This window comes from Cuculus canorus, chromosome 3 (genome assembly GCF_017976375.1).
Source record: "Cuculus canorus isolate bCucCan1 chromosome 3, bCucCan1.pri, whole genome shotgun sequence".
NCBI lineage: Eukaryota > Metazoa > Chordata > Aves > Cuculiformes > Cuculidae > Cuculus > Cuculus canorus.
In genome coordinates, this window is record NC_071403.1 from 16,124,810 (window position 1) to 16,151,063 (window position 26,254).

Below are 26,254 nucleotides of genomic sequence, written 5' to 3' on the forward strand. Positions count from 1 at the left end.
CATTTAAAGAAAACAGCAAACTTGACACTTTTGCAAGCCTTTTTTTAATGAAGAAATTTTTTTTTCACACCCTCAGAAGTTTAGGTGCTTATGCTTCCTTCTTCTTTTACACAAAAATAGTATATATTTTGGATAGGAAGAAAAATCTGGGAGGACAAATGTTATTTTGTATTTCTCGGATGTTAAAATGAGTTTTTGAAACAGATTCTGCAGTAGAATAAATTCCACTGCATAAATTTACCACTGCAAAAGAAAATGCTTTCCGGTAAACATTTCCTAAGCATGGATATGTGAACACAGCTGCCAGAAGAAGGATGTGGAATAATTTCAGTAAATCAGTCTGAAATGGTTCCAGTTATATTTTTCCATTCTCATACAGGACTAAGAAGGACTGAGGATGTCAATAGAACAGGTTAAATATTCAATGTTGAGGTTGAGTCTGTTTGTAGTGATACCTGCCACATGAGCTAGAATATAGAGTCAAAACCTGAGTGTGGGTGAATTAATTAAGAGGCTGAAGTGCTGCTGTACTGATTTTTATTGGCCCAATTGCTAGTTCAGTGTGCCAAGCCATACAGCTATTTTTCTGAAACCTCTGTCCTTTTTGGGGTGTGGAAGCTGGAACATGTACATCTAGTCCAAGTGCTGATGGTGTCAGCTCAAGAAGGGTTAGCATAAGTTTCTGGCTTTGGGTCAGACCTGTGCAGTAGGAAGAATATAAGATGCCATTGTTTGTGCAGCTTTCCAAAAGATGCATGTATTTGGCTCTGTAGAATTTTTTCATATTTGTTTTGCTGATAATAAGACTGTTAGACCTCAAAAAAAATGGCATGGTGGCAAGGTACGTTAAATAGACACCTATATTGGTGACATGTCTCTATCACGCTGCCTTTGGTTCCTCTTCTGCTGGACTGTTCTGAGTGCCAAGGACTCTGAGGAAAAGGAGGCAGGGCAGCGTGGTGTTTGTTTCAACAGTATTCCCATGTATTTCCTCAATGCAGCGTTTATTGTATTAATGCAATACAAGCTTAAAGAACTCTGTGAGAGAAGTGATTTTGCAAGTGACGGGGAAGGATATTTTTTATTGATGGATCATGTGACTTCTGTGGGGATTTTTTTCTTGTTTGTTTTTTAACTTTCCTCAAGATTAGTCTGGAATGGTCCAGTGAATTTTTTTCTGCCTGCCTCTGCAGCTAGGGCATGACTCCCACCTGGGAGTTTTCTTTAACTAATCCCTTGTGGTAGCAGGGACTTGTGCTCTTGCCAGGTCTTTGCCGTCCATGGCCTATTGCAGTCGTGCCAGTTAGTTCGCTGCTATAGAGAGCGGATATAACGAGTTCAGAATAAAATGTTTTGTGGTCTGTGATGCTTGGTGCAGATGGCGTATCTGTTCCGGACTCCTTTCTAAACCTATGTTTGCTGCCTGGATTTAGTTACCTGTAATCACCAGGACCTGCATTTAATAACTGAAGGGATTCCTTGCAGGGATGTGTTGAAGAAGGGTGACAACCATTGCCATTTCTGGAGACAATGGACTTGACCAATGTCACGTGTAAATCTTGTGGAAGTGTTACACACTGCATGTGGGTAAAAGTGTCTAGCTGCATGATAGCAGAGCTTCCAGATCTATGTGCTAGCTGTTGGACTGCGGTTAACTCCTTATAAACCCGAGATTGTTGTATGATTAAATAGAACTTTAATTCATCAAGTGATGAGAAAAATGTGGTGAATTTTGGCAATTCAGCATTAGCATAAAGGAAGTATTTTGCTCACTTGAGCATATCTGAAGCCATCCTTGGGTGTAGCTGAGCAGAGCTCCAGAAGATTGCTTGCAGCTCGATAGTCTCTGAGAACATGGGAAAATCTTGCATGACAGAGGCATTCACTGCAATGCCAAAGAGTTTCAGATCTGCCCAGGCTGCTCATTTCCTAGCAAAATAATTATGTAGTGACATGAATTGGAAGATTACCTCATGCCCCGGAGCCTCTTTTATGATTATTACTGGCTGGGAATGAGATAGCGCTCTGGGCTTTATCAAGGCAGCCAGAGAGGCTGTAGCTCCCTAACACCACTTCAGAGGGTAAATGATTTCTGAGATGCTCAAAGAGATGACTGCGATTTATATCTCCCTTTTCCCCAACTGCTTCCCCCCTCTGCATCGTGGCTGTATCTGGCTCAGCATGATGTTAGGTCTCCCAAGCCTGGGAACATGGATGAAAATCTACCTAAGGTAGAAAAAACCCTTCTGCTTTAAGGTTTCTGTTTTGTATGCTAGTTGTTCTCAAAATAGTTGGAGGCAAGCAGGCACTACCCTGATGAGAAAGCTGCAAAGTGCCTGCCCTGTTATATGAAGGGTGGCTTTGAAAGCTGGTAGATGCTGCAGGGTGATGTGTAGCAGTCTATTTATGCACTCTGCCCTTTCAGTGCCTGTGTACTGGTGTGTTTGCATTGGCACGGGCGAAGATGGAAATAGAAACCCTGTGGTATGGGCTTTAGTAAGAATATCAGACTTGTGCTTGGTGTCTTTCAGCGTACTGAAGTCACTGCTGTAGTTGTTGCTATATTAGCTGTTTTGGATAGATTAAAGCTAGTGTAGCAATACTCACCATGTGTATATCCGCTCCAACAATCTGTGGTAAATAAAATGAAGTTCCTGTTCCATGTTGATAACTCAGTATCAGCAATAACAAAAGGTTATGTTTGGGTTTTTTTTCTGGTGACACAGTGTCATGGGTTGCGGTTGTACAAAACCCAGCTTTAGCACAGCCTTATTTTGCTGAGTGATGGGAACTAGATAAGGGTGTATACAACTGAGAGAAATTTCAGGAGGTGGCTTTATACCATGCCTTCATTGGTAGTTACAGATTCGCAATTTCACATAATTGTTTAGGTTGGATCTAGCCTCCTTTACCAGTGAAATATTATAATTCCTTAAATAAATTCTTCCTAGTTAACTGTTAACTTCGTGCTCGCAGCCCAGAAGGCCAACCGTATCCTGGGATGCATCAAAAGAAGCGCATCCAGCAGGTCGAGGGAAGTGATTCTGCCCCTCTATTCCTCTCTTGTGCGACCTCATCTGGAATACTGTGTCCAGTTCTGGAATCCTCAACATAAAAAGGATATGGAGCTGTTGGAACAGGTCCAGAGGAGGGCTACAAAGATGATCAGAGGGCTGAAGCACCTCCTGTATGAGGACAGGCTGGGAGAGTTGTGCTTGTTCAGCCTGGAGAAGAGAACGCTCAGAGGAGATCTTGTAGCAACCTTCCAGTACCTGAAGGGGCTACAGGAAAGCTGGAGAGGGGCTGTTCACAAAGGCTTGTAGTGATAGAACGAGGGGGAATGAGTATAAACTGGAGAGGGGCAGATTTAGACTAGATGTAAGGAGGAATTTCTTCACCACGAGAGTTGTTAGGCACTGGCACAGGTTGCCCAGGTAGGTTGTGGCTGCCACATCCCTGGAGGTGTTCAAGGCCAGGTTAGATGGTGCTTTGGGCAGCCTGGTGTGGTAGGATGTCCCTGCCCATGGCAGGGGGTTGGAACTAGATGATCTTTAAGGCCCCTTCCAACCCTAACTGTTGTTCTATGATTCTGTGATTCTATGATTCGATGAACAGTAACTTTGTCTCTTCTGAGTTAGGAAGACGTAAGTTTCCTGTGGCTAAAATATTGTCTCTTTTAGTGCAGTTTGGGCATGGAGTTTTTTGGGTAGATGTTGGGAATAAATATATCAGCTAGTTAAGAGGGGGTTACATTTTCTATGAGTTGGGTGCACTGCGGGACTGTGTAATTCCTCTCCTGTCGCTGGTAGTTGTTGTCCTGTAGCACTGTGTGCCAAGTAGGCTTGGCCAAGCGTGGGGTTCCCAAGCATGTGAAGTGAAGCAGGGTGCCCTCTCCACTGGCTACTGAGAAAAGAAGTGTATATTTTGCCTGAGGATCTTAGCTGGAATACCGCTAAGGTTGGTGGGGTTTGCCTAGAGTCAGTGACTGCATGGGTTGCTTTTTCAGTGAAGAGGAGAGAGGGATGATAGAGAAAAAATGTTGGCTTTTACTGTAGCATAAACATGTTGTGGAAAGAACTGTGTTGCTTAGGACCTGATGTCACCCAACCCCATTAAGCTTTTGAATACCAGAATGAAGTATTGGGGTGTGCTACCCACAAACTTCATTTGTGGGTTGTGAGTCATTTAGTTTAACCTAAGTTGTATTTTGAATAAATGGTACACGCTGAATGGGATTTTTCCTTTAGTGCTCTGACAGCAGCCAGGATAACCTGTGTTCAGTCTGCTGCGACTTCCCTCTGTTTGCCACTGCCAAAGGAAAGAATTCCTTGACTTATAAAACTAATGTTTATTGGAGTTCAGAGGTCAAGTGATTGCTTCATCTTGGAATGGTTTTATGTCCAGGATAAAGGAGGACATAAATTAAATCACAGAATAAATAAATTAATATAAAGAAATTATTTACATTTTCTTTCCATACTCCGTGAACAAATGAGTAAAAGATGGGTATAAATGCATTGGTTTTTAGGAGTTATAAAAAGGTCTAACTGAATGGAATCAGCAAAAGAAAACATGAGTCAATATGAGTCAGTAGTGTGCCCTGGCAGCCAAGAGGGCAAACCGCATCCTGGGTTACATCGAACGCAGTATAGCCAGCCTGTCAAACGAGGTGATTATCCCATTGTATTTAGCCTTGTTGCAGTCTCACCTTGGGTACTGTGTGCAGTTCTGGGCCCCACAATTTAAGAAGAATGGTAAGGTCCATGAATGCATCCAGAGGAGGGCAGCAAAGATGGTGAATGACCTGGAAGGGAATGCCGTATGAGGGGCAGCTGAGGACTCTGGATTTGTCTAGTTTGGAGAAGAGGAGGCTGAGAGATGACCTCATTGCTCTCTACAGCTTTCTGAGAGGGAGAAGTGGAGAGAGAGGTGCTGAGCTCTTCTCCCTGGTACCCAGTCATAGGATTCATGGGAATGGTTCAAAGATGCTCCAAGGGAGGTTTAGACTGGAAGCATTCTTTACTGAGGGCGTGGGCAAGCACTGAAACAGGCTTCCCAGAGAGGTCACTGTTAAAGAGGCATTTGGACAATGCCCTTAATAACATGCTTTAACTTTTGGTCGACCCTGAATTGGTTGGGCAGTTAGATTAGATGACTGTTGTCGGCTCCTTCCAATTGAAATAGTCCCATCCCATCCTATCACAAAATATGTTACATAATTAAAATAAAAGCTCTGGCACTTATGGCTCCATGATGTAATTGTATACGGGCGATTAACAGCACGTTTATTTGGATTTTAAAAATATGTGAGGCCACATTATCTAAAATAGTTAAAGTAAGTTACATTAACCCACATACATTAAGGTGTTGGTTACTTATATGCATGGTGTCAAAATGCATGAGCATGGTTAATTCTGGGTGCTCCTTTGCTTAGGAGTGGTAAACCTTATGCGTGGTTTTGAAATTGTTAGTCGCTATCTGAGCTGCAGAATTAATGGGAAATAATAACTCGGGTGGAGTAGGGGACTGAATAGGTTGTAAAGATGTTTCAGTCTTTGTGAATGTAAAGAAAAATTTTCAAGTGGGGAGCATGGGTGTCAGCCCCTGCTAAACAGGGAAGTAGTGTTGCTGTAGACTGGAGTTCATAGTTTTGCAGCCTGCAAAAGGTATTGCACATTTTCCATCAAACATGTAAGGCAGGAAGGAGTGGAGTGGATGTACCTGGTGAAGAGAAGGCTGAGAGCTGGTGTCAAGTGGAGAAGTAGCTTTAGGTTGTTGTAGAGGTGATGGCTCAGCATAGACATACTGCCGTGCTGCTGACGTCTTTGCATAGCAGTGAAGCCACCAGGTAGGATGTTACTGCTAGAAGGAGTGGGGAGATTAAGGCAGTTTTTTGCCATTTTGCCTTTCTCTAATAACTTGTGGTTTGAAGTCTTTTCCTTCTAGAAATGTTATTGATCCTGATAAAAATGACTTCAAAAAATAGTTTCCTGCTAAACTGCAGAGGAGTTTGATAGAAAATACCCTGAGTTTCTCTTACATGTGAAGGAATTACAGAATTAACTTCACAGAAGCAGAGGGATGCTTTGGTCTTAGGGCAGTGCTTCCTGAGAGAGGAATCTTTCTCAAGGATGGCAGTGCCAAACCATGCCCTACTTGTTCAGGTAGCTCCCAGCTGGGACACCGTTGGCACTCTTGGACTATAATTGGAGCAGAGCACTGCATTTCAATTTTTCTGGGCTATTCTCTGTCTGGTTCTTCTAGGAGACTTGTTATGGTAGTGATTGTTATGGAAATGCTGAATCTGGTAGCCTGATAGTGGGGATTGTGTCTCTGACTATTGGGTTTGCCCCTGTTTGTTTGTCTCTAGGCTTGTGGCAATGGGTGCGTGATGGGCTGAGTGCTCCACTGGGATGGGTCTCAGTGTTATTTCGGTTCTCGGTCTGCCGTCCTTCCACCGTGCTCCTTCATGTGTCTGTGGAGATGAGCTGCTTATCCCATAATCTAGTGGTATCTGCAAGTGGCCTTGACAAGACTATGGAGGAGTAAACGCAGGGAATGAGATCTTGAGTGAAATATAAACACAGGATATCAATGCTGACTAATACAGCAGTTGTTCCAGGCTGTATATTTTTTTGTTGCATATACACAGATAGTGTTCGGCAGTGGTCACCTGGCTGATAAATGTGTGCATGCTGGCCACCTGGTCACAGAAGTTGCATATCTGTTGGCTAGACGGTCCACGTGCCTTGAATTCCAGAGCAGCTGCATCAAAGGATTTTGATTGTCTGGTGGGTATTATGGGCAATATGGGAATTGGGGAGAAGCGGTGCTCTACTGATTAGCCTGATAATGTTAAAGTTTTGGTAAGTTTGTATAAGGTTTCTGACAGTGTGGTGTTTGTTCTTTTTTTTATTCAGATTCTTTTGGGACTCTTGTTCTGCCAGTAGTAAGTATTTCTTTCCTTTTCTGCTTCCTCAGAAAATGTTGACTTCGTAACTTTTCGTCTGTTTGTGTTGTTGGGGTGATGTATTTTGTATGTGATCCTAGCTATTTTCACATTCTCAGATGAGTGTATTTACTGAGCGATAAAGCCAAGGAGTTTTCAGATCAAGTGCTCGCAACTTGTTCCAAGTAATTACAGAATTTGGGAGCTGACTTCCTCCCTCAGCCCAAGCTATCATAAAACTTGAACATAGAAGGTTGCTTTGTGTTTTTTTTGACTGGCTGATACCTGCATCTCACAGACACACCTCATAGACACACTATGAGGACTAATTAGAGCTGCAAGAATTGTGCAAAACAATAATTGAGAAATATTAAAATAAAAATGTATTTATACACACTCTTCTTAAGGCTTTGAAAATGCACATTCAGTGAAAGTACATAATAAGCCAACTATTCCATGAAAATGTATAATACCAAACTGTGTGTTGAGTATGAATCTTGAATTTATAATCCTGAATATTCATCTTGAAAATATGATCTAAACAATTATTAACTGTGTCAGGAAAAAGGTTTTACCAAAGTCTTTTTTTTTTTTAGCCATCTGTAAGTCTGAGTATCCCCAAATCCAGTGAGTTTAAATTCTGATCTGAAATAAACTGTATGTCTTCTGTAATAATCTGGTCATGTTTGATAGATAGATAATCAGTGACAATGAGCAGCTCAACATTTTGAAGACTACTAGGTTGAAATGGATTTGTATGAACAGTAAATTAGTAAACATGAAAAAGCTCATTTTTTAAAAAAGACTAAATTAACAAATTTCTTAATATAATCTGCCTACGTCTTTAAGTGTCCAAGCAGCTAAAACTGAGTGAGGTGAACTCCCTCTCTTGCTGCTATCTGAAGTGATGAAAACTGACTCATTTTTTAATAGTAAGATGTCTTTTTCGTTCATGTAGCTATGGCAGACTTATGTTTTGCCCAAAGTGTAGTTGGCTGGTAGCAGAAGGTAGGTAATGAGTTTCTGATTTCAGCTGTCATCTTTTCCAGAGGAAACAGTACCTTCCTTGTCTGAGGTGCTCATCACAGTGGCTAGTGTGGTCAGGAGAAGTATGTGGGATGGCCTTTTTCTCTCTTCAAGAGTGCCAAAGTGGGGATAGTAATACCATTCACTTGGAGGATCTGTTGACTAAGATAAAATATTTGTACTGCAAGTTCCTAGTTCCTACTGTTAGAAGCTACCCTGCTCGTATTTGGGATAAGAAACAACCCTTAGAGAAGGAGTTGGTAGGGCTGAGATAAATAGTTACCATTACTACAGCAGTGACTGTATTGTTGCAGTTTCTGTAAGCACAGATCTGTGAATCAGAAGGTTACTTTGCACCTCGGCTGTCCTAATACACTGCTGTGGCAATGCAGACTTCATTGCCTCTGACTTAGCTCAAGAAAGGTAATCAACAGGCAGTTTTGTCACCGTGTTGCAGGAAGGAAAGATCTCTTGAAATATGAAAAGTACAAAAATAAGGGAGCAACTCATGCTATCTATCATTATTCATGGCAGGAAAAGGGTACAGAAAAGTACATGAGGTCTCTAAATGACATTTACAGACTTTCTTCTTTTAAAGAAGAAATCGAAGACTGCCTTTGCAAATATGTTAGAATAATTCTGTAAGAGTACAATTCAATGCGATGATGAGACAGAACAAGTTTATTTTCCCCCATTGTCATTTTGAGTGTTTATGTTTCCTGGACTTCTTGTAGGGATTCCTGTCTGCTTTTTTTAGGGAATACACCATCTTTAATAAATAGTAACATTCATAAATGAGTTAATTTTGAGGTAACATTTGATGGATGCAGTAACTAAGGCTGTTCCTCCTATTTAATATATTCCAGAATACTTGGCATGGAAGTTGGAGGATGTTGAAATATGTGAATCATATGTTCTTGGCAATGTGTATACAATAACCTGTAGCTGAAAAAAATGCAGAATCTATTTCAGTGTGATGCTTTGCACCTAAAATTCATTTCTATCAGTTCAATTTTAAAAGAAGAATCTCTTCTTCCTGTGTCGTCATACGCCTGCTCATCTGTGAAAAAGAGAGCCTGGTTATTTTTCCCCTTTCTGATTTTGTTTTCCTGTCATGTCTTTAAAAACAGAACGTCTACAGAGAGGGTTGAAATTGTAGTTAACTCCTCGTTGTAGGTAAAGACACAGAGAAGGAAATGTGTTTGACACAGACATTTGCATCTGCTTTGTCACCCCTGTGACATTTTTTCCTGTTCAAGTATTTCTGTTACCTCACTGTGCGCTCTTAAAATGAGTTTTGACAGCATGACAGCCTTTCGTTATAGAGGTTGGTAGGATACTTCTGAAGTGCTGTGCCTGGTGAGTTAACAGCTGTAATCTTCATCACATTAACAGTGCAAGAGGAGTGCTTCATTTCCATATATTATGCTTAAAAATGCAAACTTGGCTGTTTTAGTTGTCTTAACTTTAGAAGTTTTGCTCCAGATTTACTGTTTTAACTGCAAACAGAAGCATGTGACTCTTAAGCTTTTTAGCAGGGCTGCTTGTTGGAACCAGTGATGTGTTATGTTAAAACCCTCTTCCCTCTTCAAAGAGGTGCTCCAAAGCAGACGGTGGTACAGAAGCAGGCATCTGGGCTGGGATGTCCTTGAGGTCATTCATTATCTGTGTAGGCTCTACTTGAGGAGAAATTCCCATGTGCTGCAGCAGCTCTGCTTCAAGCCTTTCAACCACTGTGGCTTGGATTCTTCCCACCTTACTTTAGGAAATAAACTGATGCATCTGAATTATGAGCTTTAGATTTCATCTGTCCACTGGAGAGATAAAGAGAGAGACCTATGCATGGTTATTCTGATATTATGTGGTCTAAATTTCCTTGACAGTGATGTCTGTTTGTGCTTACTGCCAGAGCTGAAGGAGCCTTCAATGTCTATTCTAAATAACCATATAAAATATCTCTTCCTTTATTCCTTAATATTTTGGGGAGAATAATTATTTCACTTTCTAGATGAGTCACAATATGTGCTGTAATAATCAATCATTAAACTGAAATGAGACAAAATTGGTGAGCTTCCTATTGAAAAACAGTATCTCACCTCATGAGATCTTCATTCTGAAGTTGATTTTTCTGCTCTATAGAACAAGAAGCTAAAGCTTGTAAAAAGAAATGCAAGGTTTTCTTACTGTCTTGCTCAACTTACCTACATGTAGCTTCTTCAGATCTTTTGTATTTGGAACATTCATTATCAAAAAGTGACAAAGCTAGAAAAACATTAGCCCCTAAAATCAAACCCAGGAAATTTCTCAGTAACTGTGAGAAGAGAGAGCACAGCTTGTGTGTCTATGAATGGTGTATGAATACTTACATTGTTGATTACTACTGAAAATTAGATGCAAATACGTTGAAAAGATCCTTCTGCCGACATAGTTTCAGGTAATTGTTGAAATGACACTTTAAAGCCCTGAAATCCTCTTCTCTTTTTGAGAATTTACATAAGTTGACAAGTTCAGGAATATCTCAGATTTTTTGTGTCAAATGTTTTTGAAATAATAGTATCTTCAAGAATATTTAGAATAGTTAACAAAGTGTCACTATTTTCTTTTTAGCTGCCTTTGAACAGTGCTTCTGGGAGTTATGAATTGCTGGTGGAAGGCCATGCTGATGGACGGCGCATCTTCTCTAACCGTACCAGTTTGATGTACATGTCGAAGAGCATCTCTGCATTCATCCAGACTGACAAATCTATGTATAAACCAGGACAAGATGTGATGTTTAGGATTGTCACCGTCTATCCTGATCTCAAACCTTACAAAGCAACTCTGAATATATATATCCGAGTAAGTATGCAGAGGAACCTAGTTATACATTGGAACTTGCGGTATGTTCCAACTTTATGTAATAAATAGATCATATGTATTGCTAACTAAATCTTGCTTGCAAGCCCACTCATGTTTAACATGCAGCCTGATTTTTCTCCTAGGACCCTCGGAAGAAACTGATTCAGCAGTGGTTGATGGAGGAGGGTGATTTGGGTGTAGTTTCCAAAAAATTTCAGTTGTCAATGAACCCTCCACTAGGAGACTGGTCCATAGAGGTGGAAGTGAATGTAAGTATTAACATTGCCAAATCACAGAGAGATTTCATTTCTTCTGGTAGATGTGACTAGAACTTTGTTTACTTTGGTAAAGCAAACCTAGAAATAAGCATGGACCACAAAATGAGGAAATTCTTCCTTCATGGCAAACCCAAGCTATGCAAACCTCACAAGATTTTCAGTAGTGTACGATTTTGTACAGAAAGACGTTAAAAAAGCATTTATATAATATCATAAAGTCCATATTTTGATTCTAAAATACAAATATTATTTAAAAAGTGAGGGGTTTTAATATAAAAGAAAGATCTAATGGAGTACTATTTTTTAAAATGAAATGCCCTTATGTTTATTTTGTAAGCGAATACACAGAAATTCATTGTGCCCTGCTGTGCAGCCAGTCACTGTCTCAAGGGATGTGGAATCAAAGACTCATTTACAAATCTCTGCCTAGTTTTAGGGGTGTTGCAGCAATTCACAGTGACTGAGGAGTTACTGAGGAAAAAATAACTATGCAATATAGAAAAGATGAATAGTAAAGTAGAACTATTGCATAACAAAACTGGTATGATCTGGTTTGCGTGTTGCTGTTGGTAATAGTTCTATCAGGCCAATCCTTTAAGCTGTACACTCCTCATACACTGTGAAATATGTTCCAAAAATAGCTGGAGGTTAGCTGTGCAAAACTGTGTGTCAGGTTTATTCAGACTGCTCTAAATGTCTCTAATTTGGGAACTGCATTTCCGACTTGGCTTCCAGTGGCCATTCGGAGACACTTAGCTAGTACAAACAGGACTGCTTAATGTTCCATAGTAAGGGAAATGATGGGATAGAAAGCAAAAAACCTCATGTGTTCATGTATTATTTGGGGGTACCAGTTATGTGCTTGATGGATTTCTACAGGCTGAGGCTGGTGCTCAAGTGAGCATAAGGACTGGTTTTTTTTTTTCCAAATGCATTCTCATGTGGGTGTGGAGTTATTACTGTTTTCTTTGATAGGAAAAATGTTTTACATTGCTCCTGCCCTTTTCCCTGTGCTCAGCTGCTCCTTCCCGTCCTGTTGCTGCTGTTCAATAGCTTCTCAGTCACATTGAGGCAGCTGTAGTAAGGCTGAGATCTAAAGTGTGCCAGGGAAGTGACCCAGATTGAAAAGCATCTCTGTATTTTTCTTTGCCTGACCCAGACCAGTTCAGTGAACTGGTGGTCAACAGCACAGACTCACTCACTCACAGTTGCATAGGGGCTTTTCAGGAGATGGGAAAGCGTGTCTCAGACACAGGAACAAAGGCTGGTGAAAGCGGTGGGCTCCTTCCGCAGCATCCTTGCCAGACAAAAAGTTTGTAAAATTTTGCTTGGGCTTTTTGTGCTGTCTTAAGTAATACTTAAATCAGGAGGACACTGCTGAAGGAACTGCAACAGCTATTTTCAGGCTCTGAGTATGAGTGCCACTCCCTTCTGAACAAAAAAAAAAATGTACATAAAGAAAAGGAAAGAAAAGTAGTTGTTTTAAATAAAAACGCCTTATAGGTGCATCTGGGTTAAAGAAATAGCTCTGAGAAAACAGACAAAGTGAAACCTTAGTAGATTGTAATTGATGGTGTTCTAAATTTTAGCCATACAGAAGGTTAATAAGACTGGAAAATGTATGACAGAATGGGAATGTCTCTGAAATCATGAGTAACGAGAAAATAAATAGGGAACATTTTGTTCACTGTCTGTTCCCATACATCGCTAGAGGGCACCAGATGAAAGAAGTAAAGAGCAATTTCAAAATAATTGCAACAGGATAACTGAACTGTAGAGCACAGCATTGGTGTGTGTTATGAATACTGAAAACTCAGGTGGGATCAAAAAAATGTCTGGACTAATTCACCAAAGTACAAGGCATTAAGAGCCGGTAAATAGAAAGCCCCAAAGCTTGAGCTGACGCAGTGTCACTGCTGGCTACTCTGGCTGATACAGTTCTCTAGGTGTTGAACCTCGGCTACTGACAAAGACTGGACATTGACTTTGGTGTTAGATCTAGTGCAGTACAATTTTCTTAGGTTGTCTTTATCAATACAAGATAGGAGATGATGTGATTGAGAGCGTGTGAGCAACATGAGCCAGCAGTGTGATCTTGCAGCCCAGAAGGCCAACTGTATACTGGGCTGCATCAAAAGAAGTGTGGCCAGCAGGTCAAGAGAAATGATTCTGCCCCTCTATTCCTCTCTTGTGAAACCTCATCTGGAGTATTGTGTACAGTTCTGGAATCCTCAACGTAAGAAGGATATGGAGTTGTTGGAACGGATCCAGAGAAAGCCGTGAAGATGATCAGAGGGCTGGAGCACCTCTGCTGCGAGGACAGGCTGAGAGAGTTGGGGTGGCTGAGTCTGGAGAAGAGAAGGATCCGAAGAGATCTTAAAGCGACCTTCCAGTACCTAAAAGGGGCTACAGGAAAGCTGGGGAGGGGCTGTTCACAAAGGCTTGTAGTAATAGGATGAGGGACAGTGGGTATAAACTGGAAAGGGGCAGATTTAGACTAGACATAAGGGGGAATTTCTTCACCATGAGAGTGGTGAGGCTCTGGCACAGGTTGCCCAGGGAAGTTGTGGCTGCCCCATCCCTGGAGGTGTTCAGAGACAGGCTGGATGGGGCCTTGGGCAGCCTGGGCTGGTGGGAGGTGTCGCTGCCCATGGTGGGAGAGTGGAATTAGATGATCTTTAGGGTCCCTTACAACCCAAACTAATTTATGATTCTATGATATTTTCATCTCGGTTTCCCTACTAGCAAATCTTTTAAATTTAGAGTTTTAGCATTCAGTGTTTGGAGTTCTCGGTAGAGCTCTGAGTGATTGAGTCAATATCTAAAGGTGATTTGTGGAATCAGCTTTCGCTCATCAGAGGCAGGAATAATGCTCATCACTAGGATATCTTTCTCTGGTCACAGCTGTTAGAGAAGATGGGAAGTACAGCAAAATGCTTTTAGTACATATCTTGGGAAAAGATCAACTTGGACAGAACAGAATTGGGATTTTTTTTCTTTTTTGACAGAGGAAATGGTTAATATTTAAGAAACACTGCATTTAATAAGTGTTAAAAAGGGTAACTAGGAGACAGATATCAATATGAATTGAAGTATGAGCTCCTGCACATTTGTAGGAAACTTAAAGATTTCAAGAAGAACTTGATGGTTAATAAAAATATCAAAGATTTTTTTTTTTAAACTTTGCTAGAAACAAAAGAAAAGTAGTGGCAGAGCCCAGTAACATGAGGAAAAATTAATTATGTGGCAGAGGTGGAATCATTTAATAGGGATGATGGTTCTGAGTGTTTAAGTGAATCTCAGTGGGAAGACATTTGAAAAGACATCAGAATATGAATTTCTTTAACAGAAAAGACTTAGTGAGGTAACATGGGAAACTGTAGACCTTTCACGGGGCATGAGAAAGGAAAAGACAAAGGTGATTTGGGATTCCACTGATAAAGAATTAAATTCTTTAAGGGTATTATAGATTTGGTTAATAAGGTAGATTTACTAATATAACAGATGTGTGTAATGGCTTTTCATTGTACAAAATCCTAATGTAGAAGAGCAACATATGTAAAGCCTGTGAAAGAAGAATGGATTGAGTTCTGGGCAATCAACACTCACCAAACTGTTGACAGAGTTTGCAGATGGAGCTGGGGAAGAAAGGTCCACAGTGGGAGACTGCAGAAGTGTCATCTGTCGATTGTATATCAAAGGATCAAATTAAGTGATGGATTTATTGTTTACAGTCTGTGAGTGCTGTTAAGAGTTTTAAGAGGCTTTTTAATCTAGTGGAGAAAGACAGTACAAATCAATAGAAATTGAAGTCAGACAAATTCTATTTCACATAAATAAAAAAATAAAATTAAAAAGCAATATGCATTATTTCAGTAACATGTACCTACACAGCATCCTATATTGGATAAGGCTATCATGCAGAATATATTAAATAACCATTGCAATGTTCACATTATTCTTCTAATGGGTTGTTGCACAGACTGTTGTTTTTGTGGTAGCATGTCATACCATTGGATTAATGAAAGCTGCGAGGAACCTTGCAGAATAAAGGAAAAGAACTTTTCTAATAGGAAATTTTTTTGATTCTCTTGGTTACACATTAACTTATGCCCTGAAGAACATGTGGGTCGTATGGAATGGGATTCAGTTTAAGGTTTAAGATGTGTGGAGATATCTTTGTAGGAAGTGTGGTGGAGATTTAGGTGGTGTTCATTGAAAGCTAGTGAGTGATCCAGATCACTCCAAGTGGATATTCTTTGCTAATGCCTGGATGTTCCTCGCTCTTCTGTAGCTGTTCTGCTGTCCAAGGGAGATACAGTTTTTTTCCATGTCATATATAAAGTTGCATCAATTCAGAAACCTGTTCCTGATAACAGAGGTCACTGAGAACTTGGATTTACTACTCAGGAATGCTTATTGTATGTCTGACATTTTTAATAGATATGTTTACCTATCCTTAGGTACTACTATCCTTAATTAGTACTACTAGCTTTGGGTCCACATGGTGTCCAGCACAGCTTATGGATATACATGGGGCTTTAGGAAAATCTTCAGATAGCAAACCCAGGCTGATCTCCACATGACTTGGCTATCCTGATGCCATGACCTGAGCTTTCTAGTTTAATAGTCAGCTGTCCAGCCTTTCTGTCTCAGGTTTCCCTCTTTTCTTTAAAGAGTATTTTTAAGTCAGTAAATAACATTTCTCTTCCAGTGGTTACAGATCAGTTCCCAAGTGTACTGAGTTTGGATTCCTGGAAGTACTGCCTCTGAATCCCGCGTTAAATCAGGTTCTGGCTGCTGGCTGCTGTTGAACATCCTGTAGTACTTTTTAATAAGAGTTCAGGTGTTAGTACAGCTGTTCCAAGAAAACTGAAGAGAGAATAATTACAGTCTGGTTCCAGAGTCTCCACCTTGTATTTTAGTTGGATATCTTATATTTCCTGTTGTGGAGCCTGGTGCTGAAAGCTTTTTAGTTGCTGAGTTTTAGTTGTAGGGATCTCCAAGCAGAAGTCGTTCATAGTTGTAAGGCATTTTGTCATCTGATTTATAGAAGTTGTTATTTGGAAATTTATGATCAAATACTGAAGAGTAGTCATGTTTCTGATGTGCCAAGGACTCTTTAAAATACTTTTGAAGAGGATTATATTTTTCTAAAAGCTTCAGCTATAAAGCAGCTTTCAAAATCAACTGGGGTCGATTATATACTTTATACTTCGGATTTTTTAACTTTTGAAATTTTATGTATGTTATAGTGTATCCACGGTGAGTTTTGTGATGTTTTACTGCTAGGTCAGCTACAGAATTCACATCTGATCTACTGTCTTTGGGTTTATATAATTACTTTAAAAAAAGCATCACTCTCTTTCGAAATTGGACTATATGCAACACTTTTGGTATTGGCTGTGTATTCACTAGCTTGCAGATGAACACTGATATTTAGTCAAGATCTGATAGTGTGAAAACAGGTGACATTGGTAGGACTCTGCTTAGTTTCTGGAAACCCTGCTGGTGGATTTGAGCAGAAGTTTGGGAATTCGTACAGAATTTAATTTTTGGGTTTATTTCCTACGTGTGAAAATAAAGAAGGAAAGTGATCATGAAATGATTCTGTTAATTCTGTCTAGATAAACATCTGTTTTACTTAGCTGCAAAGCAGAAGTGGAGGCGTGCTTCTGGCAGGGGCCGTGAGATGGCGGTGAAGCCACAGGAATAAAGCTGCTGCCAGCACTGTGCTTTTTCAGGGCAAAGCCCTGAGACTATTGCTAGAACTGGTGACACATAAATGTCAGAAACAAAGAAGAAAATGGACCTAGACCAGATTCATTTAAGGGACTTTTGATTGCCAAAGAAGAAGAAAAATTTGGGGGGAATAATTCCTGCGATCTCAGCTGTTGGATGAGACCCAGATGACTTTGAACAGGACTGGTTTGTCACAGCAGATAGACTGTAGTTGTTAGTGATTCCTAGATGTGAGGGCCTTCTGAGTAAATGACTAACCTTAGGATTATAGATGCTTTTGAAATGTTCTTGTCCTCTAGATATACACTGTAGGACCTCCCTTTTGTGTCTTAATTTTAAATGAGCTGGTAAAGATACTGCTGGTAGGTCAGTTATGGTTCATCACGATGACTTAGATACTTTTATGCTAGCTAGCTCAGATACTTTTAAAAATTTATTTATTTTTAATACAGGAACTAGCTGTATGTAGATATTTGCAGATTAGAAGCTTCACAAGCTGTTTATTATATGTACTTACAATCTGCCACATATAAGCTTCTCTGTCCTTCTATGGTGCAAATACGTACTGCTGGTTCCTACAGGAGCTCCATAACAGGAGTTGGTAATGGCTGAGGCATGGTTTAAATTCACATCACGTCAGAAATTGTAATTTAGCTTTAATATGGCTGGGTTTTGGCCTAGAATCTAACCTAACCTAATATAACCACAATGTTTGTATTTTCTCATACGATTTTTTTTTTTAATAGGGTCAAGTACATTATCAAAGATTTAAAGTGATGGAATATGGTAAGTGTTACTTAAAGGCTTTTAGTAGTGACCAAAATTGGTAGTTGATTCTTCATTGATTTAGGCTGGCTTCCTTTGACTAGCACGAACCTTTTGAATACTCCCAGAAAGTCCAATTTTCAAATCTCTTCCTTCTCTGAATCTGACTCTGTGTCCTGGGAAAAACATTGTCTTATCAGCTGCCCTGTTTATCTTTGATAGTTTTATTAACCTTCTACTACAGTGTCTGGATGCCATACAATCTTTAAAATACTTAATCTGAAGCCTGTAAGATGCAATTATTTATCCTCGTTTTCCCAGAGTCACACAGGCAATGCGTCCATTGCAAAATATCTGTGTAACATTTGATCATGAAGCTTGCTGATGTTTCTGTGAAGACTGCCTAAGCTAAATAGTGGTTTGTTTTTTTTTTTTATTTCAGTCTTAAAAACTTGTGTGCAAGCTGCTTTTATGGTACTTGTTCTCTTTTCAACAAAAGGTCTTAGTCTGGAGCGTGTATAGGACTGAGTTAGAAGTATATCTTACCTTATATTCTTTAGTAAGTTGCCGTAGTTTTTATTGCATTATGTGTTCTACCCATTTTACTTAAAAAAAAAAAAAAGATATTATTTCTTGTGTGAATTTAATGCTTTCTCTCTATATATACATATTTTAGTTTTACCAAAATTTGATGTTATGATAACAGCACCGTTATACTACTCTTTGAGAGAGGAAGATGTAACTGGTGTTGTCACTGCAAAGTAAGTAAATTATTGCTGCCATTGTCACTCTCACTCTTAAGAAAATTATCTTGGGTCGTTGTCAAAATGAAAACTTGTATTTGGAATGTTAAAAGCGCCTTCTAGTCAAAATTAGGTGGCTGGATTCCATTTCTAGTTACTGGATTTTATTGTATAGATTAGTTATTAGGAAGAAATTTTTTACTGTGAGGGCGGTGAGGTACTGGCACAGGTTGCCCAGGGAAGCTGTGAGTGCCCCGTCGCTGGAGGTGTTCAAGGCCAGCTTGGATGAGGCTTTGAGCAACCTGATCTAGTAGAAGGTGTAAGGACACCTTACATGGCAGGAGGATTGGAACTTGATGATCTTTAAGGCCCCTTCCAACCCAAACCATTCTATGATTCTAATTAAGAACTCTTGAGAAATTTAGAAGACACATAATTAATTTTCCTATGTTATATAACACATAATAATAGCAACAGGTTTATAGAGCTTGTGTGCAGGAAAGAGCAGCACTGTGTATCTTCTCCAGGTTTTGGGCTTCTAACTTCAGTGTCAATAAACTAGTCTCAGGATTGAAAACTCCGTGCTCAACATACAAATGTGTTCTAGACATACTTGAGGCCAAGGAAAAATATTCTAGTAGAATCTTTTGCCTTGAGAGCTCTACAGGAGCCCAAGCCCTGGAGGCAGTTCATTGTTTGACTTTGATGTGTTTCAGGTACATGTATGGAAAGCCAGTAAAGGGAACTGTGACAATCACTTGCCTTTCTGTCTCTTACTGGACAAACAAGAGAAATATAACGACAACAATGGAGGTGAGTCTTTTGTTAGCTGTTTGTAGCATTGTAGATTTTAAGCTTGTCTCCTCTTATAGGTTAAATATGCCTGGGACCATTCTCAAGTTCACTGGCACGATCCATGGAATGACTTGCATGACTAGCATTAAACTCTCTTTAGTTTTTGAAACAAAGCAGCTACATGCGGACTGCTTGTTAGGAAACATACTTGGCTGCTCTGTTCCCTCTAACTGTTCATGAAAGTTATTTTTGAAAGTAGCTAGTTGGCCTTGCTAGAAAAACTTTCTGGGATCCACTGTAGCAGCGTAGGTGATGGAAGGACTGTGCCCAGGAATGCTCGCTGGCCCTGTGTGTGCCCCTGGAGCATTACAAAGCCAGAGGAGACCATTGCAAATGTCTGGGTAGAGCACTAGGGTGGTAAAGACCAAAGCATTTTGCCTACTAATTATCTAGTCATTACATGGGAGTTACTGTACAAGGTGTAAGCTGGAGCATGAAATTTAAAAAGGCGGTGCAGTTTTGATCTGAAGACTTAAAAGTGGTCATAGATTTGTGGCATCCTTTTGGAAAATCAGGCCTTTAACTGTTGAGCTGTGAACTATGTTTAAAACAGTTTCAGTTTCTGCTAAATGGTGTTCCTGTCGTTGTCTGTTGGCTGCGTTCAGCAGTTGGCTGGGTTCAGTGCCTCCAGCAGCACTTAGCCTAAAGAAACTCTGAGCTCAGGGGTGTTGGATAGGATATCCAACCTCCTCAGGCATGGACCTGTTTGTTGTATTTTTCTGCAAAGCATAGGCACCACTGCTCTGGCAGTGTAGAAGAGGATAATTATATTAGAAAAAACAAAATAACTTTTTCCATAAGGTATTGTTTGCTCTAAAAAGTAATGAACTTCTACTGAATTTAATAAAAATGGTGACTGAAAGCAAAAAAAATCAGATCAATGTTCATAATTTTCTGTTGTTGACATTCCAGAACTTGTATGTAGGAAGAGCTAAAGGACTGAACCAGAAATAAGCAATTGTGGATGAAAAGGTGTCCTTGGCTTTGCTAGGTCAATGTTTTTTTTTTTTTCCCTACATTGCAGATAAATGGATCTGTGAATGTAACGTGTAACAAGCTTATGTTGCAAAACTTGAATGCTGATCAGTCGTGGCACCAAGGTGACAGTGATTACACAGAGCCAATAGAAATTATTGCAGTGGTCACTGAGTCGCTGACAGGTACGTGGCTGTGTGATGTCTTCTGAGAGAAATCCAAAGATTAAGTGGTGCTGGAAGAGCTTAGCACTGTGTGGAAGGCCTTGGAGCACTAAAAAAACCATCATGTGCTGATGGTAGTACAAACCATCAATGTGAAAATATAAAACAAATGATCAATGTGAAAATATATTATCTGAAAAAATACATTACCTAAACTGTTGCTTGCTTTAATAGCTTAACCGGCCATTAACTCAATTTTACACTAAATGATTTATTAAATAACCAAGAGATATGTTGAGATGAGAGGGCTTGAAGTCAATGACTGGTCACTTTTGATGAGGGGAGTGAGCGTAAAGAATTGTTAGCATTGGACTGAGTATTACAAAGTTAAGTTTAATCATAAGCTTACCAGACTTGTATGTTTGTAAACCACATTAGTAGAATAAGTTCTCTGGCCACATGTTGTCCACTGTCTTTACCCTCTTCAAGACCATCTGATCTGCAAACTGATCCCTTTTGTGAGCTCATGTTCCACTGCACTTTGAGTATTAGAAAACAATAATTTGTACAAAATTTCTGCCTGTCCCAGAAATTAGATTTCATTACAGACTTTCTGTAGTAACCCTGGCAAGTGAAGTTGGCTGATTTGAGATTCTTGATTTCCTTCCTTGTGTCATTCTGATGTAGTCTGTATGGAGTAGAGCACTATGTGGTATGGCTTATTAACATTTTGGAAGACAGTACTGGTGTATATACCACCTTTGCTGTAAAGATGAAGTAAGGTAGGAGTGGAAATAATGAAAAATGTGATTGGATTATTTAAAATTCATGGACAATAGATAGTATTGCTTCTAAAGGAATATGTATGTTAAAAGCATGTTGTCTGAACATATACAATTATTCAACAGGAAACTCCCAAAATTCAAGTACCATTGTATTTCCGAAGCAGAGCGACTATTTTATTGAATTTATGGACTACTCTAGAGTTATAAAACCTTCTCTGAACTTCATAGCTACAGTAAGTTCTTCTGTTTTATTATTATCTGTGCATAAACAAATGTGATAACTTCTGTCTTTTTGCTTAGATGCCAATGTTTACCTCAGATTTTTAAGTATAATTTACAGATTTGTTTTCAAATTATCTCTTTTTCATGATACATTTTTGCAAATACTATACTTAGAGGCATTTGTTCTATAGCATTCCCTATCACTTGATCCTTATATAGTGTTGGAGGGAAATATTTGAGTATATTTGAGTATATGTTCTTATAGAAGAGAAATCTTTTCAGTTTCTAGCTGATTGTTTTTCATTAAGTGGCTGCTTTAAAACAATAAAGTAGTTGTTGAGTCCCAACTCTTTTAATATTTGTGTATGAAAGTGTGTATGTATTTAAATACACACAAACATATCCTTTATATGATGTGTGTATACAAAACTAAGCAGTTGTTACAAAATTCAGTTAAACTCATCAAATCACATTGCTCTCAAGTGAAAATGTCTTTTCTGCCTTCAGTCCTGTCTTTCTCATAGCAGGTGCAGTCCTCTCATAGAAGTATTTAACGTTCTTCATGCTCTCCATAGTCTGAGTTCATTATTTCTGCATTTAGCAGGGGTTGTATATTCACTGCATTTTGCTTGAAAAAGGGAATTGACTTTACAGTTCTTGAGCCTTTGCTTTGTAGAAATCAGACCTAAATACCAATAAAATAGGTTGAATATGGGCTTTCCACCTCTTCCTTCCCTCCCTGTTCCGAAGATGAGCTGAGTGAGAGGTAGCTGTAGCATTTAGCAGTGCTTGCTGCTGGGAGAGAAGAAGGTGTCAGTTACGATCCCAGGAGAATGCAAAGGAACAGCTGCTGCTATTACTAATAGGTGGAGGCCTGCGTATGCTGCACATAGAGAGGAAAAGAAAATAATGAAAAAAAGGAGAAGTAATAGAGCAACAGAGCTCTAAATTGAAAAATATAAGGGAGACATTAGTTTGGTGCCTTTAATGTAGAGGTTGAATTTTTGGAGCCTGTAATGTACAGGGAGAATGGTGTTACTGTGAATGAGAATCCGCTTGAGTGTAGGAATAAAAGTTAACGTAAGTTGTAGTGCTGATTGATGGATGCTGGCATGAAAAAAGTACAGGCTGTCAATTTTGGACTTGTTTCATGTGTTTCCTTCAGCTCCTTTGGTGAATCTATAAAGATTCAGCTCATCTGATACGTTTTTCTGCATGTGATGTAATTTTAGGTTGTCCTTTGTTGTGGTGGTGAGATACAAATGATAAAATGAAATAATCAGGCTGTAGATAGGATATGCATAATTTGCCTGAGAGCCATTTTCAACAAGAAGAGTAATTGAGAGAGCTGAGAGACAGGTCACCTTTTTGGTTCCATGTGCTTTGCTTTGGTTCTTTTTTTACTCTCTGGAGTTTAAAATAATTTTGTTCTTGGCTGACTTGCCTACCTGCAGTGCTCTCAAGGGATTGAAAATAAGGTTACTGATGTGAGAAATATGAGGATGCCCTTTTTTTCTTTTCATATGATGTGAGAGCAAATATATTGCCACCTGTTATGTGTTGGAAGTTTAGTTTTAGCCTGTTTGATAGGTGTTTTCTTTCTTTTTGTTTTTAGCTAAAAGTGACACGTTCTGATAGCAACCAGCTGACACCTGAAGAGAGGCAGAATCTTGTCACAATCACTGCACAACAGTCAGACCTGCTTTTTCACCACTCTTCACTTTCTCACCTTGAGAATGAGGCAACAGAGGAGAGAAATCTGACAGTCCATGTCCTGAATTACACAATCCCAGAAAATGGAATTATTGATATTGAGTTTCCAATTCTTTCTAATACAAAAACTCTGAGAGTTCAGGTACTGCTTTGTAATATGTTGCTTTGGAACAGCAACACACTGAACTGAGTGGGCTGTGATAAACAGCAAGCTGTTCCTGCCTTTTACAAGAGCTGATATGTCCCCTACTGTTATCTTCCTTACTTACTATTTATGTTAGAGCTGGAAAGAAAGAGTTGATCTAAATACCTGCATTAAGATAACAAGGGGTAAAAGAAAATAGGTACCCAAAGAAAACAGTGAAGTGGCCCTGTATAGCTATTAAAGTTACCATGCTCTTGTAAACAATACCATGAACATGAACATCACACAGATGTTGTTGTTTGTTAAAAGCTTCATTTTACATCATTTTACAGGCAGAATTCCTCAGCAGTAGGACTGACATAGGTGTTTATGATGTATTCAGCTCCCCCAGCCAGACTTATCTCCAGGTTAAAACAAAGAGCCAGGACATAAAGGTACAGTCTGAGAGAAAACGTGCCAAGATAAGAACAGTTCAAATTGCTTATCATATTGCCATACTCATCTGTATCAATCATTATTTTTCTAGGCTGGGAAGCCTTTTGAGCTGAGTATTGAAAGCAACAAGCCAGTGAGAGAATTCCACTATCTGGTAAGGTACTGGTTTTACATATGGGGACAATCTAAGATGACTTTTACTAGCCTGGAAACAGTGAGTGGCGTATGATTGAATGTTAGAGAAATTCAGCATTTGTTATTGTGCTTTGTGAAAGAGATGGTCCAATGGAAAGAAACTTTATGGCTCTGTCTTCATTTGTAAGTGGTATAGTTCAATGGGAACAGATTTAGGGTTTAAAATTTGACACTGTGGACTTGAGGTCCAGATATTTTAAGGTACCTTTAAACTAGCTCTAATCTGATCTGGTAAAATATATACTTGTTTTTGACTGAGACATGTCATTGGGCCCCAACTTATACTCTCCAAGCTGCAAACCAAAGTGTGGTAAGTACAGGTGTTTTGGGGATTTGTTTTTAAGATTCTATGCCCGATTCAAACTCAAATGCTATTATAGATAACCCACTCGACCCAGCCATATTAATATTGCATTTTTATGTTGTCACAGCATATGCTGTGCACTCATTGTTATAGTTCTTTACTTGTCCATGGTGATACAGGAATAAAAGCATGGCCAAAATTTAGTTCTTTCATTTAAATGTTGACATCACCCATCTGTTCCATACCCAGTCTCATAGAACTGATCAATGAGTTAGTAAAAAAATAAAAAAATCACAGCTATATGTCTTTTAAGCATTATTTGTGGAAGGAATTGCAGAGCTTATGGCATATTGAGACACTAACAGATTGTTTCATTTTTCCCTTTCAGGTGTTATCTAAGGAACATATTATTGCTTTTGGCACAAAGACTGCAAAATCTTTCACTTTAACAGCAGAAAATTCCTGGGCTCCTTTGGCGTGTATACTTGTATTCTACGTTGATGAGCTCGGAGTGGTAGTAAATGATGCTCTCACTGTCCCCATTCAGCCTGTTTTGGATGACAAGGTAACTATATTGAGCTTGAGTATGAGACCATGTTTTTGTCTGTTTGCTGCATGGTTAGCAGTATTTTAGATTATAGAATTGTAAATGTAAAAGATTCCTCATTAAGGATCTAATCTGCGGTCTGTGCAAGACCTTGGAAAGACTTCTGATAATACCAGTGAAGTTAGGGTCCAGTTATAAATGTAGGGCTACTGCGTATCTGAAAGAAATTTTTACTAGCCTTATGTTCTCTACATAAACAAATATACGGCATCTCCTTGGGTTTTTAGTACTTTGGTCAGTTGCGGGGCCAAAGACTGTGCTGGCTGATATAGTGGAGAGGCTCTCATAAGTGCTCTAAGCGTGGAACTGTAAATTTAGTTTACAAAGACCTTGTTCTAGCCAGGCAGGGGTCACTTTGTATGTGGTGACCATGGGGAGCCCAGCACATAGCAGTGTTCCTGAGGAAACTTTGCAGAAGAACCTTCCTTCCATAAGCTGTGAGTCCTCCTAGCTTTCCTGGGGAAGCACAGAGGAAGCTTTTTATGTCTGTATCATTAGTGAATGTGACCAGCGTTTGTGTTTCATGTGATTGTTACAGAGAGAATGAAAAACGGAGACAATAAATTATGAGAATGTAACATCAGCCTTAATGTGTTTGCTGTGTTTCATAAGATAGTGGAAAAATGTAAGATAAAGAGAGAACTGATCTTAGTCTTCAAAATTTCAAGCAATTTCTATTTCACCATTTGAACACTAGCCACTGAAATTAATTCAGTACTGTGGAAAGCTAATTCTCTGTAATGAGCATCCTTGCCAAGCATTTAGTTCCTGTAAATGAGTTGGTAAAATCAAACATACTGTGTACGCAGAAACAAACCATTTTTCTGCCTGAATCAGTCTGATGCCCATTTACAGTGAAGCACATGGTGCCAAACCCATTTATGTTGGCAACATTAGTGTGTTTGCTGTTGCTCTGTGACTTTCATGCTGAATGTGCATGGAAGATACCGTTACAGAGATTTATCAGAAGAAGGGGTGTGATGGGGCTGTAGATTCAGACATCTGCCTTCAAGTACTTATGTGTAAGGTCAGGATTCAGTTGCTTAAGCACAGGCAAAGAGGCCGCAGGGTATTCAAGATGTCATCATAAGACAGGTGAATGTTTCACAGGTCCTATGGGAGACCTGTTCCTTTCTGGAATGGGAGCTGAGGGTCAGGCAGTGTGCTGTGGGACTTCTCAAGTGGTTCTATGTGCCTTCAGGGGACTGTCTCATCTCAGTTGTGTGTTTAAACTCAGTTTACAGAGGTCGATTGCCCTGGAAGAGTGTGGTTTTAATTTACTCTTCATAAACTCTAATGCCTACTCCAGTAGGATAAGTTATGTGTCCTGTCTGGCAGTATCACTGGACACGTCTTGGACACCTTTAAATGTTGTAAATGGCACTAAGTGCCAGTGTTTATGTAACTGAACCCCACCCATAGCCAGTACAGTCAGTGGAGCCTGTAGGACTGTTTTCTTCACCACCACTTGGTTTTAAGCTTCATGGTGAGCCAAACTGCTGTCTAGTCTCCA

General features: G+C 39.5%; 1 protein-coding gene across 1 annotated transcript in view; it reads left to right on the plus strand.

Moving 5' to 3' along the window:
- CD109 (CD109 molecule) overlaps positions 1-26,254 on the plus strand; it is a 77,118-nt gene that overhangs the window by 13,863 nt on the left and 37,001 nt on the right. The window contains exons 3-14 of the mRNA XM_009564821.2: positions 6,921-6,949; positions 10,583-10,813; positions 10,957-11,082; positions 17,580-17,619; positions 18,275-18,359; positions 19,058-19,154; positions 20,221-20,356; positions 21,244-21,353; positions 22,958-23,197; positions 23,533-23,634; positions 23,727-23,789; positions 24,523-24,699. Coding sequence (XP_009563116.2) covers positions 6,921-6,949; positions 10,583-10,813; positions 10,957-11,082; positions 17,580-17,619; positions 18,275-18,359; positions 19,058-19,154; positions 20,221-20,356; positions 21,244-21,353; positions 22,958-23,197; positions 23,533-23,634; positions 23,727-23,789; positions 24,523-24,699 — 1,436 coding nt within the window. The remainder of the gene's footprint in view (positions 1-6,920; positions 6,950-10,582; positions 10,814-10,956; positions 11,083-17,579; positions 17,620-18,274; positions 18,360-19,057; positions 19,155-20,220; positions 20,357-21,243; positions 21,354-22,957; positions 23,198-23,532; positions 23,635-23,726; positions 23,790-24,522; positions 24,700-26,254) is intronic.